This window comes from Acanthopagrus latus, chromosome 11 (assembly GCF_904848185.1).
Source record: "Acanthopagrus latus isolate v.2019 chromosome 11, fAcaLat1.1, whole genome shotgun sequence".
Taxonomy (NCBI): Eukaryota; Metazoa; Chordata; class Actinopteri; order Spariformes; family Sparidae; genus Acanthopagrus; species Acanthopagrus latus.
Window position 1 is genome coordinate 673374 of NC_051049.1, and position 14485 is coordinate 687858.

The 14485-nt window shown below is 46.1% G+C and overlaps 2 protein-coding genes across 9 annotated transcripts in view; one reads left to right on the plus strand and one right to left on the minus strand.

Moving 5' to 3' along the window:
• apc2 (APC regulator of WNT signaling pathway 2) overlaps window positions 1-10062 on the plus strand; it is a 58301-nt gene extending 48239 nt beyond the window's left edge. For all 6 annotated transcript variants that reach the window (XM_037114033.1, XM_037114036.1, XM_037114034.1 and 3 more), the window contains 2 exons: window positions 429-643; window positions 1284-10062. In XM_037114033.1, the coding sequence (XP_036969928.1) occupies window positions 429-643; window positions 1284-6798 (5730 nt within the window). In that variant the 3' untranslated portion in view covers window positions 6799-10062. The remainder of the gene's footprint in view (window positions 1-428; window positions 644-1283) is intronic.
• Window positions 10063-11643: 1581 nt separating this feature from the next.
• Window positions 11644-13322, minus strand: c11h19orf25 (chromosome 11 C19orf25 homolog). 3 transcript variants are annotated; one of them, XM_037115878.1, is made up of 3 exons: window positions 13165-13322; window positions 12346-12494; window positions 11644-12220 (listed from the first exon to the last, which is right to left on the minus strand). In XM_037115878.1, the coding sequence occupies exons 2-3, from the start codon at window positions 12485-12487 to the stop codon at window positions 12042-12044; spliced, it is 321 nt and encodes a 106-aa protein (XP_036971773.1). In that variant the 5' UTR covers window positions 12488-12494; window positions 13165-13322; the 3' UTR covers window positions 11644-12041. The 3 variants fall into 3 exon arrangements, with proteins under 3 accessions (XP_036971773.1, XP_036971774.1, XP_036971775.1); XM_037115879.1 differs by having other exon boundaries at window positions 12346-12523; window positions 13165-13321; XM_037115880.1 differs by having other exon boundaries at window positions 12346-12586; window positions 13165-13307.
• Window positions 13323-14485: the final 1163 nt, after the last annotated feature.

The window sequence follows — 14485 nt, forward strand, 5'->3', positions numbered from 1 at the left end:
AGATTTATTTGTTCTGATGTGAAGAAAAATGGCTCTTGTGAAGAATCTGTATATCTTGTAGATGATTTGTTGGTATAAGCTACTTCATGAAACACTGGTGAGTTGTTGTTTGAAGCATTTTAAAGTTTCTTGTCAGAGACAGTGCTCTGCTTTAATGCAGACTTCATGTTCACTGTGAAGGATTACAGAAGTGTCAGCCTGAAAACAAACTGAAAACCACCACAGTTGAAGCTGTGTGACTCGGTCCTGTTTAGGATTCTGTCAGTGAGGTTCTCAGTCGTTCATCATGGTAGTTCTGAGTGCTGCATCGTAGTCCGGTTGCCTACGATGCAGCACTCAGAACTTCTCACTGATTTCATTTTAGATGAATGAATATTTTCAGTGTTTTGTAATTGCGCACATGTAAAACCTTTTTGTTGGTTTTCCAGGAGTCGACCTTGAAGAGTCTCCTGAGCGCTCTGTGGAATCTGTCGGCTCACAGCATCGACAACAAGGTGGCGATCTGTTCTGTGGACGGAGCTCTGGGCTTCCTGGTCAGCACGCTGACGTACCGATGTCAGACCAACTCGCTCGCCATCATCGAGAGCGGTGGAGGGATCCTACGAAACGTGTCGAGTCTGGTCGCCACACGAGAAGACTACAGGTGAGTGTCTGAGACTCCGACACTCACCGACACACGTGTCCAAAGAAAATGTCTTTTTGTTTAGCATGAATTCTACGTGTCACGCTGCATTTTCTGTATGTTTTAGATCATTTAGAAAACAGTCAAGATTTTGTCTGATGTGATTGTCATTTTGAAAAATAATGCAATGCACAATTTTACAATCAACCTCAAATTACTGCAACTAATACAGTGAAATCAATGGAAACCAACGGATATGTGCAAGGAAGGAAAAAATAGGTAATTGGATGAAAGACAGATTAATTATCGTATCAGTGATTTTCTGTCAGATTGCTGAAAATTAAACTATTTAAAAATGAGCCACTGTGTCTGTGATGCAGCGTCCTCTCACACACTGTCCCGCCCACAACACCATCTGACTGGTGACACGTCATGATGAATGGCCTATAAACACTGAGTAATCTGAATCTGCAAAGTACCTGAGAGGAAGTACATGAACATTACTATTATATTAGTCTAATGATCCGTATCAGTCGGCGCCTCTAAAGAAAGAATCAGTTATTTATATGAAAATGAAAAATATTAACTGTGAGAAGCAAAACTGTGTTTCATCTTAACGTTATGAAATTAATGCAAAGTCTTTTGCTTTCGTTCTTCGCAGACAAATCCTCCGAGACCACAACTGCCTCCACACTCTGCTGCAGCACCTGCGCTCCCACAGCCTGACCATAGTGAGCAACGCCTGCGGGACTCTCTGGAACCTTTCTGCCCGGAGCCCAAAAGACCAGGAGCTGCTGTGGGACCTCGGGGCCGTTAGCATGCTCCGCAACCTGATCCACTCCAAGCACAAGATGATAGCCATGGGCAGCGCCGCAGCTTTGAGGAACCTCCTCACCAACAGACCCCTGAAATATAAGGATGCTGCGGTCGTATCGCCTGGCTCCTGCATGCCCTCCCTCTACATGAGGAAACAGAAGGCTCTGGAGGCAGAGCTGGACGCCAAACACCTCGCAGAGACTTTCGATACCCTTGAGAAGCAGAGCCCCAAACACTTGACCCTCAACAAGCCACTACGGCACATTGAGAGCCTGGCAAAGGATTACGCATCCGATTCTGGTTGTTTTGATGACGACGAGGCTCCGAACGTCTCCAGTAGCCTGGACACTGGGAGCTTCTCTATGCTGTCCATGTTCCTTACCAACTCTAACTTCCTGCAAAACCAGCCACGTAAAAGAGACAATGAACCCGAGAGAGACGTAGAGCCGCCGCAGATGGTGGAGAAGAGACGTGCACCTCCTGACGATGTGGTGTCTGCTGCTGCAGAGAAGTTAGCAAAAAAGATCACCAATACAGTTGCAAAGATCGACAGGTTGGTGGAAGACATCACCATGCACACATCCTCAGAGGACAGTTTTAGCCTCAGCTCTGAGGACCACCTGGCAGACTGGCCTTACGGCCTAGATGAACTCAATGAAGCCAGGGCAAAATCATGCTCCCCCTGCCGTCTCTCTGATACCAGCAGCCTGGCCCAAAGAGAGCGCCTCAGCAGAGCCCACGCACTCCTGCGTCTCAAAACTGCCCATACAAGTGTGTCAACGGACAGCCTGAACAGTGGAAGCACCAGTGATGGCTACTGCGGCAGCAAAGACCAGATGCGACCTGCTCCAAGAGCTCTAATGCTGCAACAACGACCCAACCAGCTCGATCTCAAGGTGGCTCATCAAGATTACCTGGGGCCATCTGTCCTGAATGAGACGAACCAGCATGATATCCCTGAGAGAGATTCTCTGGACAACAAAGTTTTGAAAGCTCTTGAGTTCAGCAGCACAGATGCAGAAAAGAACCAGGATCAACCAGTCCAGTCACCTGTCAGTGCATCCACTAAAGTCTCCTCTGATGTCAGCATGACTTCGATTAAACTGTCTCCTTCTTATCAACAGGTCCCGCTCATTCAGAGTGTGGCCAAATTCGGTGTAGCAAAGACGGCCATCAATGTTCAGGCCGCACAAGCAATGAGGAGGCAAGCATGGGTACCAACTGTGATGACCGGGGGGAGTATCACAAAGTTTTCTCCAATGTCATCAACCAGAAGCCCAACCATTGGGACGATGGAGACAGTCCAGAAATACTCGGTGGAGAACACCCCGATCTGCTTCTCCCGCTGCAGTTCACTGTCCTCCCTCTCCTCAGGCGACGGAGCGCTGGATGGACAGAGTGAAAATGAGCTTGAGAGTGACTCCTCATTAGAAATAATAGAAGTGGAGGATGAAGAAGTGGTGAAGAGACCTGAAGAGGATGAAACCTTAGAGGATCTGAGTGACAGTCAGCTGCTGATGACTGACTCAAAGACGTTTCCCAGCAAAGAAACAGATCCCATCGAGATCCCCTGTCCTGCCAAAAGAGAAAAGGTTTTCCTCAGAGCAGCTTCACCGGCCATACTTGAAGACAGATCTCCATCCAGTTCATCTGAGAACTACATACACGAGACTCCGCTGGTGATGAGTCGCTGTAGCTCGGTCAGTTCACTGGGCAGCTTTGAGTCTCCATCTATTGCAAGCTCAATCCAAAGTGATCCGTGCAGTGAGATGATCGACGGAACAATAAGCCCGAGTGATCTTCCTGACAGCCCAGGGCAGACGATGCCTCCCAGTCGAAGTAAAACTCCATGTTGCATTGAGGCAAACGGCCCAGAAACACAACCCGCAGGAATATCAGGCCAGTGGGAAAGCAGCCTGCGAAAGTTCATGGAGATTGCAGACTCCAAGGAGAGGTTCAACCTTCCTCCTGACCTGGACACCATGATCTACTTCACTGTGGAAAAGCCCACTGAGAACTTCTCTTGTGCTTCGAGTTTAAGTGCTCTGCCTCTTCACGAGCACTACATACAGAAAGACGTGGAGCTGAAACTGACGCCTCTACTCCAGCAAAATGACAAGAATCTTCCTTTCCCTGACGAGGACGAGCAAGGATTCGACCACGGGGAGAGATACAGTGAGGGCAACTCAGACGACGACATAGAAATCTTAAAGGAATGCATCAACTCAGCAATGCCCTCCAAGTTCAGAAAAGTAAGACCTTCCCTGATGACGACCATCTCCCCTCATATTCTCAACTCCCAGAACCGAAAACAAATTCATCTCCCTGTGTACATGATGCTCCCAAATGGAAAAACTCAAATCTGTCCCGGGAGGAGAATCGTTATTCCACAAAAGGACGTCAAATACGATGATTCATCCTTCACTGATTCTGCAGAAGGTACACCTGTCAACTTCTCCAGCACAACATCATTAAGTGATGAAACACTGAAGTATCCAGTGAAAGAGAGGGGAGCTAAAGACTGCACAGCTAAAGCTATGAACAAACAGGAAGTGCTTGACGATGAAGCAAAGAGGATCGAAGACTTGAGGATATTTTCACACTTCCACAAACCCAACAGGATGACCTACCCGCCTGAGATACAAGTGAACCGAACAACCAAACATGTCGTTCCCACTCAGAGGGTGCTGATGCAAAGCAAAGAGGTAGCTGACAGAGTGGCCAGCCAGAGAAATCGTGATCAGTCTCCTAACCAACAAAAGCGGAGGCAAGGTCAAGGCGGTCCGGTCAGGACCCTGGAGCTTCCCGTCATAAAGCAAAACACAGACAGTAACCTTAATGTGCGATCACGAAAAGGAATCCTTCGACATTCTTCGGAGGACGTCTATGATGATGAAAATGAAAAAGATGAAGCAATGAAACGAACAAGTAGAAAACAGATCAGGGAGGCGAGCAGAAACACTCTCTCCCGGAGCATGACGAATATTGGCAGGATTGATAATTCTCAAGGGAAGTCCAGAGGGTTCCACAGGATCAAACAGAATCTGATAAAGGATGAATCCATTGGATGTTATTCACTCAGCTCCTCCCTCAGTTCACTGAGTGATGCTGAGTTTGAGGATCATAAATCAAAAGCCCAGCAAATATGGTACAAAAACAGACACAACAAAACACTGAACATGGTGCAACAAACAAAGCCTCTGAACATTCACAGCCAGTACGAAGAGCCGAGCTCGCCGAGCTCAGTCAGCATGGATTCAGAGGACGACCTCCTTCAGAAATGCATCACGTCTGCCATGCCCAAGCAGAGAAGGAAGCTCGCTGCCAGGAAGAAGAAAGCAGAAAATACTCACAAACAAAAGGCCTGTGATGGGTGGGACATGGATGAGGAAATGGACAGTGATGACACAGCATGGGATAAAGATTCAGACCTCAATAGTGTTGAATGGAGAGCCATACAAGAAGGTGCTAACTGTGTTGTCACTGGGCTGCAGGCCTCAAAATCTCAAGAGCCATCCTCTGAAGAGACTGAGTCTGTCCTGTCATTCATGTCAACATCCAGCTTCACGCCCAAAGAAAGGAAGTTTGCTAAAGACAAAAAGGCGAATAAACCTCTCGACTTCGCTCAGCGCAAGCCAGTTCCAAACTTACCTGTGGTTTTCAGAGGCAGGACCGTCATCTACACACCAAAAAAAGAGACTGCGCCATCACAAAGACCTCCTCCCAGAAGAGTACCATCCAAGACAGATGCTCCAAAGAACCCAAACCTCGCTCAGCACAGATCAAAAAGCCTTCACCGATTAGGCCACCCCCAGGACATCGAACTGTCTTTGCCAAAGAGGAGCTCCACTCCACCTCCAAGGATACCAAAAAGTTCATCCTCTGGATCATCACAAAGCTCGACACCATCTAAACACTCTCAGAAGAAGATAACATCCCCAACTCAGACGAATAAAAACATCCAGAAGAAGAATACATCACCAACTAGCAGCCCGCCAGCTAGTAGTCCCCCTGAGAGGAAGGGACGCTCTCCTGTTGTCAACCAGAATGAAAAATCTCCACCACCTAAAACTCAGAAGTCACCTGTCAGAATCCCTTTTATGCAAACTTCAGTCAGGCCCAGACCTCTGTCTCCTCTGGTGACAAACCAAGGAACCAGCAGACAAACCAATCAGACTAATGGAAAAAGGGTTCCAGCAGGAAATCGACTTGAACTGGTCAGGATGACTTCTGTCCATTCAAGTGGGGGCGAATCTGACCGCAATGGATTTCTGAGACAGCTGACGTTCATTAAGGAATCAAAGACTCCGCTGAGACGAGATGTCTCTGCACGCAACACGCCCGGATCTCAGAATGGATCCCCCCGCAGAGCAGCTCCTGCAGCTTCAGCTGTCTTCCTGTGCTCATCACGCTGTCAGGAACTTAAGGCAGCTGTGCAAACCCAGAGAAGGGTGCAAGTAAAAGGTCCGGGACAAGCTCAGCAAGTCCAGAGGCCAGAAGATGGACAGAAGCAGACATCAGCACTCTCCAGAGCAACCTCCAGTGAAAGAGACCTTTCTGCAAGACGCCCGGGGAGGAGAACCAGCTCTGAAAGCCCGTGCAGGGTGGCTCAGCGAAATGGACCTGGCAGAGTGTCTGGAGCCAGGCAGCAACAAGACAAAGAAACCTTTAAACGTCACGCCTCGTCACCAAGCATAAACGTACTGAGCCGAGTGACCAGCCGCTCCTCCCTTCGCTCTTCATCATCTGATTCAAGTGGAAGAGCAAAGAGCGAGGATGACACAAAGAAAAAAGGGCAGAGATCTGCATCTCGGCTGAATGACAGAGTCACTTGGAGGAGGATCAGGGATGAAGATGTACCTCAGATCTTGAAAAGCACTCTGCCAGCCAATGCATTACCTCTGGTGCCTTCTCCTGATGGGGAAAAGCCGAAGCTACCAGCTCTTCCAGGAAAACTGCCAACCATTCTACTTGCTTCTCGCAAGACAAGCGACGCAACAGTCCAGACAGAAGACTTCTCGAACAACAAGACCAACTCGAGCACCTCCCCGTCGGCTGAAACCGCTCAGGTGATCTCGGAGGAAGTGGCGCGACTGGCGCTTCTCAGAAAGATCAGCGCCGCCTCTGGGAGTAACCTCCAGGATGGAGATTCAGACGGCTCCCTGAGGAGCACCGTCTCCACGGGAACATCAGACAGCCACGTGGGCGGAGTCGTCCATTTCCGCCAAGGATCCCCCAGCAAGGCCGCCCGAGTCTCTCCATTCAATTACACCCCAAGCCCCATGACCTGCTGCCTGCAAGACGCACAGAGCCAAGCAGCCACAATCAACCAGAAGTCAGGGGAGAAAACTGAATCGTAGGACGGTCAGTGGACGACTGGACGGTGTTCCTGTATGAAACTCAGCACTCAGGTGGACAGACGGGGAGTGTGCTGGTCCCTATACCTCGGGAATTGGCCCTTTACTTTCCCCATTGACTGCATTCAAATGTTTCTCTCTGAACAATTGCTCACAGCTTCCATCGACCATTCACACAGGGTTGGATGTATGCATTGAGACAAGTCTGACACAAGCAGACCATCAGTAACTTTCAGAGATGCACTTCAGAGAAAAATCTCACCCAAAATGGAAAGTGCATCTTTTTGTACTTTTTTTGTATTTGTAGATGAATCATTGCCTGGTAGAACTTTAGTGAAAACAAAACGCAAAAGACAATGAACTTGAGTTAGGCACATAAATCATCCTCGGTCTCCTGGACAGAACGGACAGAAGAACAATATTATGCAAACTTTTGAAGGATAACTCAGTTGGACTTTTACCTGAAGAAGGTAAGAACTGTGGCCGACTGTTGACAGACTCACTGAGGACACAAACACTGACATGTAAAGTCTTTTTTTTACATACAGTCCATCGAAGCTTTGGGACGTTGCCTCACCAACAATACTGAAAACAATACACTGTTAGCCTTTCCTGTAACGTACATGGAGGCCAGAGGGGTTGTGGGTAAATCTGTGGTGAAACGTTTCTTTAAATTAATATTAGGGTTATTTTATTCCATCTGTCTTTGTTTCTTCGACACAATCCTTGTAATATGCGTTGCAGGAATAAAAGCTTGATCAGTACAAAACTTAAAGGTGCAATATGTAAGAACTTTAGTTTAAATGTTTAAAAAATGAAAATCATCACGACATTGTGAAGAAATAACAGTTCTGTTATGTAAAAGACGTCTACGGACATCCACTGAAGTTAGCATGCTAACCAGCTAGCCTGGGCCTGAAAACCAAAGCTTCTGCGATAGCACCAAGACTTACCCGGACAGCTAATATAGCTAACAAGCTAATGGCAGCTACAGTCATGGACATACAGAATACAGTCGGCAGCAGTTAGCAGACAACGTGCTGCCCTCTGTATGTTTGGAGAATGAAAATCTTACATATTGTACCTTTAATCCTTGAAATCAAAATTTAGCAAACAACAACACAGAAAGTTGAGTCGACACGAGTCAGTATTCTAATTCAGTATTTCCCTGAAGCAGTGCAGCTAACAGGGCGAACACATGCAGACATATTATGGGATTGTTGTCCTGGTATAGACGGCAGATCGCTCTGCTCTCTTATTAATTTGAGGATACGATTCATCACAACTCTTCACCCGACACCGACTGGACTCCACTTACATCACCGCTGCAGAAAATATTACAGCAAACAGCATCATGATTAAGCTCTCAGCTGATTGGGTGTCACGTCTCCCTCTCCTGTACTCCGTCTCAGTTAGTGTTGTAAATAACATGCAGATATACAAAATCTTCAAAGCTTCCTGGTGGGCAAATGAATCTCTGTGTTGCTCCCTGACAGCATGCCGATATATTCACCGACCGTACACACACACACCTGGTAACTTTGTGGACGGACGGCGGCGACGTCGTCAGTCAGTGGGTAAATACTTTGAGAGCATCACTAGCCATCTGTATTCAAGTGCCGCAAAGAACTCTAATGCTATAAAGTGTCAGTGTAGATGAACAGATCCTCCGTTAATCGAATGTGATGACATTATATTTGTGTTTGCTACTAGAGTCAGACACTTTGCTGTTGAATATTTCCTGTCAAGAACACAACGATTCACTGGACAGCTGGTTTGACTGGATGGACACGTGTCCTTACAGACGTTATCCTCTCGAAGTCTTTCTAACGTGTTAATATCTGCTTAACTGTGTTGCTGTAAAAGTAGTGATAGGTTGAGAAGAAGTCGAATATAAAGACGATGAATATTCTCTGTAGTTGTACCATCACTCCTCCATGTGTGCTACGACAGCAGACCGCTGCACCGAGCTGACATTAATCTACATTAAGGGGCTGTTTGTCACGAAAACAAGGTTTTATATTTACGACCGTCACCCCACTGTACTTCCAAAGCATGTTTTGAGTATGAATAAATCCCAAGTAGCTTCTGAACGCAAACCTTTCAAGTCCCAATGAACATTGTGAGACATGGAAGTGATAGAAAATCTGCATCTTTACAGCATCAAACACTCAGCAGCTGTACGACGGACCAGTGAGGTCAACACGATGTTCAGCCTGTGAAATGATCAGAGACCACTTAAAGTGGTTTTATATAAAACTAAAAATCTCAACATCTGCATAAAATTCATGCACACATTATATCACCTCTGCTACACAAAGACTAAAAACTGCCTTCTGGGAAAATGCTTTAAAGTAGAAAACTGTGACGCTCAAGTTACAAATAAAAACACACAAGTTTTGTTTTGTTTGACACGTTTGGCATTAATTAAAGACACAGTATGTAGGAAGTTAGTGGTCATGCTACACGATGCTCACCACACAACAGACTGGTTCATATTCGTCCAAATCTTGGAGTCTCTTATTTGAGTTCGTAGCTGGAAAAGTTGGATTTATTCACATTTTCGTTGAGTGTTTGATCCTGAAAAGATCTGGATTATTTTGTAACAGCCCCTAAAAATCCAATCAGGATGTTTGTCCGCCATCGCCGTCGGTGACCTTGTTCACGTCCGGCTGCAGACAAGATTTTAGACGAGTTTTAAATAACGTAGCTTCTGCTTTGCATTTAGCGTTTTCCAGCCTACAACTAAATATTTAACTGTTGAGGGTACATTAATCTGGACGTGCATGTGACTGAGTCAGTGATCAGGTGATGACGGCGGCGAGGCTGCAGCCTGCTGAGCGTGAACGAGGCCACGGAGGCGCATGGCGCCATGTGAAATAGGAAAGCAACAGAGGTGTGTCATAATAAATGTTTTCATCCAATAAAAAGTGACGTGTTTCATTAAAGCGCTGTGTCGACTCTCCTTCAGACAGACGCAGGTGTGTGACTGTGTTTTCATTTGTTCCTGTCGTCGTTCACTTTGTTCAGACTGAACGTGAAGTTTCAACACCACAAGTTCATTTTGTCACGATTCAGAAAATTAGAAGATCTGATTTTGTTACGTTTTAAACAACATGTCACAATTTGGATTCTGAATAAAAAATAAGCGTCGGACATGTTGGTTTCTTTTTCAGAGATCCTGTATTGATTTGTTTGTGAGGAGGGTTCACTCTGACCAGAGAAACTAACTGTACAAACTGAATTTCTCTCGCTTGTCTTGTATCGTTGAATCACTGACGGCTGTTCGATCATCTTTTAGTGAATATTATATGTTATATTGAACTTTTGAAAAAGTCACCAGAGTAAAATTGAGCTTTTTAAAGACGAGTTTGTCAGGACATAAAACCAAAGACCCGTCGATAAGAACTGATCCACACTGTGACTAACTTTCTGAGGGGAAGTGATGATGTACATCAAAAATGCTGACAGATATTGTGATTCATGTTCAGTAGGGCGAGAGGAGTCAATACATTATGTATTCAGAAAAAGAAACGAAAGTAATCAGACCTCTGTAGCAGCTGCAGGACTGAGAAGAAGCTGACCAATCCCTGCTCTTCAGCCTGAACAGCCTGGATTGGTCAGATGCTCTGATTGGTCAGATCCCCTCATGTCTCGTCCTCTGTCCCTCCCTCCTCCGCGTGCACACCTCATGTTTCACTGATACCAGGAATATTCAGCACACTCCTCCAGAAATAGGGAGCTGCAGGAGAAGACTTTCATTTGGTTACAATGGCAGAGAAAATGCAAAATGTAACAGCTCGCCCGCTAAAAAGGAAAGGAAAAGAAAGCCTGAGGCAGAAATGGCTGCAAAGAAATAGAAAGAAGTCAGACCTGAGTCAACGTCCGTGCAGCGTGTGAGCGGTGGAGACAGCTGGAGCATGTGAAGGGCCTGAGAAGTGATGCAGAGGTTTCTCTCTTTCTGTTGGACAGGTAATGGTTTGTTTTGTTTCGTGGGAATTTGTTATTTTCATGAAATATGTAAGGATTGCCAACTTGGCTGTTTGTAGCTCGTATTAGCCCGATGCTAACGTTAGCTTCTTTGTGTGTTGTTTTTAGCCATGAGAATGGCTAATGAGTCGGCCCAGTTTCCACTGGATACGGTCCGCTGAGTTGCGGCTCCGATCCGGTTTTGCTCAGCCTCCCGGCAGTCTCCACCGGCTGCAGTTTGAGTCTGTCACGGTGCAGTAAGGTAGACAGCTACCTCACAGCTTCCGCGCGTTCACGTGTGTGGGGGCGTGGCTTTGGACAGAGCACAGAGGGGGCGGGACTTAGACGAGGGGCCACTTTCAAATCTTGCTAGCTCTCCAGGATTGTAGACCCTAGCTTTAACTACTCCTCATATGTTCAGTTTACAGGTCAGCACCAAACCACAGGAAGTGTTTTATAATGTTTTTATGTGTTTACAGCTGCTGATGTCTGTAACACTGTTACATGACAGTTAAATATCTGTGTATAATAACCACATCCTGACATATAAATATAATCATCAGAGACGTTACAGACTGTTTTTGGATCCTCTCTGTTTCCTGAATATATCTGTACATGTGAATGTGTCGACGCAAATATTCTTAAAACGATGACGAGGAAGACGGAGGAAAAAACGATTGTTTTCGCCCGTGTGGACGAGTTTCTACTGGTGAGCACACAAGACGACTGTTTAACACGAGCGATCGAAAACCATTTGGATTTTACTTTCAGGAACATACGGAGAAATAAAACCAGACAAACATGACATCACGTTCATCACACACACACACACACACACACACACACACACACACACACACACAGTCTTTACACCACATGTTGTGTTCTTTCCCTCATTTTATTAGATTTAACAGTTTTAGTGACTGATGTCCAAGACAAACATGCACATGTATCATCACAGCTGATATTTACATATTGATACATTAATATATTGATGAATGATTGAAAAGTAAACTGCCAGTTAATAATGTGAGCATCTGTCAGCTGTATTAATTCACCATCAGTACAAACCTCACATCTCCTCTAACATCAGAACATTGTCAGCTGTGGGGTCAGAGGTCGGCCATCACTGTGGATCCTGAGGCTCCACCAGGGCCTGGCTCAAGGGCACTCTGGCAGGTTTGATCTGATCCAGCTAAGTCTGAGAAGCGTCAGCACGTCCTCAGGAACTGAGAGCGTCCAGCAGAGAAGAAGAGTCTGTCAGAAGAGGTGTAGAGTCAGAGAGTTTGACCTTTGACCTCAGCCACCACTTTGTCCAGCTGCTCTCCCGCCGCTCGCAGCTCCTCCCTCTGCTGCAGCAGCTGACCGCGAGCCTCCTGCAGCCGCTCGTTCAGCTCCAGGTACCGACGGCACTGCTGGAACCTCGACTCCAGGTCGCTCTCTGCAGGCCGTGAGTCTGAGGACAGAGCAGGGGGACAGGCGGTAAACTGCAGGAGAACAGTCAGTAAACTGTAAACATTGTATAGGAATTATTCGTGAAGGTGGATGACGTCATGTTAAAGCAGCTGCAGGTAAGCTCACCTGGTCCAGTCTGCTCCAGGATGCTGAAGACCGGGTCGTCTGGAGCGGCTCTGTTGATGTCCTCCAGGATCTGCTCCACACTGGGAGGTTCGGGGCGGCTCGGCAGAACAACTCGCTTCTTGCTTTTGGACCCGATGTTCATCCTGCAGCTGGACACGGAGCGACCATCACGTTGAGTCTGAGCGGAAGTGACGTGTTGACCGTTCAGTGTTTCTCCAGCTGATTAACTGTCTGCTCTGATCTGTCACATTGAATATTATATTCTGCTTGTTTACATCCGGTCTGTGTTAATAATCACTATGTGTGCTAATGATCAGCCCCAGAACTCTGTCAAATGTTACTTAACAATTAAGAGACTTTTACATCCTTCAGTTCTCGGATCATACAGACACGCAGCCGATGAATAAACATTCCAGGAAACTTCTTCTTACTGCCGGTGTAGCTGTTACAGTACAGGAGCGGTAATAATTAAAACTAGAGCTTTAGAGGCTTCATTAACTGTTGCTCTCAGTTTTTGTGCAGCTCAACTCGCCTGTAGTTTTGTCCTAGCTAGCAAGCTAAACCGGTCTGGACGTGGAAATAAGTTGCAGCCCCGTGAAATATTTCAAAGCCGAATATAACAGAAATCCATTTAGATTGATAAAATGTATTAAATATTGACAGGAGACAGCGTTACATTTGCCCATAAGGAGTTATAGTTAAATTTCGCAACCGTTATATGGAATACGGTGTTCTGGTTCAACCAGCCAGATTCTCTCTAACGCTTCCCAGGTTCCGGTCGTGTTGATGTGAACACAGCGGGACAGTGTCAGCACTTACCGGACGGGTTCCTGTAGCTTAAACCGGACAGAGGGACGGTAAATAACCGAACCCAGCCGAACACTCAGTCAGGTTAGCAAGCAGGACCAAAAGCTGCTGGACAGACGTAACGACGTGTCACCTGCTACGTCACGACGTGAAAATATACGCAGAGGCCACGGCTTCACGTAACGTCATGACGTGTCTCTTCTGAAAGAGTTGGGACGCTGATGTTGAGTCTTTTATATTTCGGACTCTTTAACTTCTACACAGCAGTTTGATCATTAAGATGCTGGGACACGTTTGGAGCCACTTTTCAGAGTTGAACAGAGTTGGACCGAAGGTTCGGGTTGGAGTCCGCTGGTACCTGTTTGTAGTGACTCTTTTACTAAATGTCACATGTTCGTGTTGAGTCATCAGCAGCTTCTCTGTCGCCCTCAGCTGGTTCGGTCCAGAACCTTCATTCACAGAACCACAGAGGCGATACACGGCTTACATTTTTATATTATCATAGTACCAAGACACTATATAATCATTTAGTATATATCCTATATAACAGTGCGTGTGATATATGTTATCATATAAAATATACGTCAGCAGAACAGAACATGTGTCCAGTGAATCAACTCTCACAGATGTAATTTCTATGTTGAATACGGGTGTATTGACTACATCAGTTATCAATATATATTCCATTATATAAACATATGGCTAAATAAACATTACTGACAAAGTGATACTTCTAAGATACAGATACTGATGCTTGGATGAGTTCTGATTGAGTTCTGACTGGACCCGTCACTGTGACAACGACCCTTTTAATAAGTGTGATAATGAGCTGAACACATAAACACCTGCAGCGTCTCATCGTCCAGCACGACCTCGAACCTTTGTTGTAATGTTACGACAGAGCAAAGTTTTATTCTGATTAGTGTTTTTTTTTTTATTTCTTATCATAATATCATCATATCAAGGTCATAATATGTTTACAAACAAATCAAAGATATCTTACATGAATAAAAACAACATATGTGATGAAGAAATGAAGAGGACCGCGTCAGTACCCAGAACCAGCTGCTGCAGGGCGGAAACGTTTTCCACCTCCAGCAGGCGACGACAGCTGCTGCAGCTTTAAATAGAAAACCTCAAAACACACAAATAAACAACAAAGTACAAATAAATCAAAAGGGGCAGGTGGGCCAGGTGGTGCAGATGGGTCAGGTGGGTCAGGTGGTGCAGATGGGTCAGGTGGGTCAGGTGGTACAGGTGGGTCAGGTGGTGCAGATGGGTCAGGTGGGCTGGGTGGGTCGGGTGGTGCAGGTGGTACAGGTGGGCTGGGTGG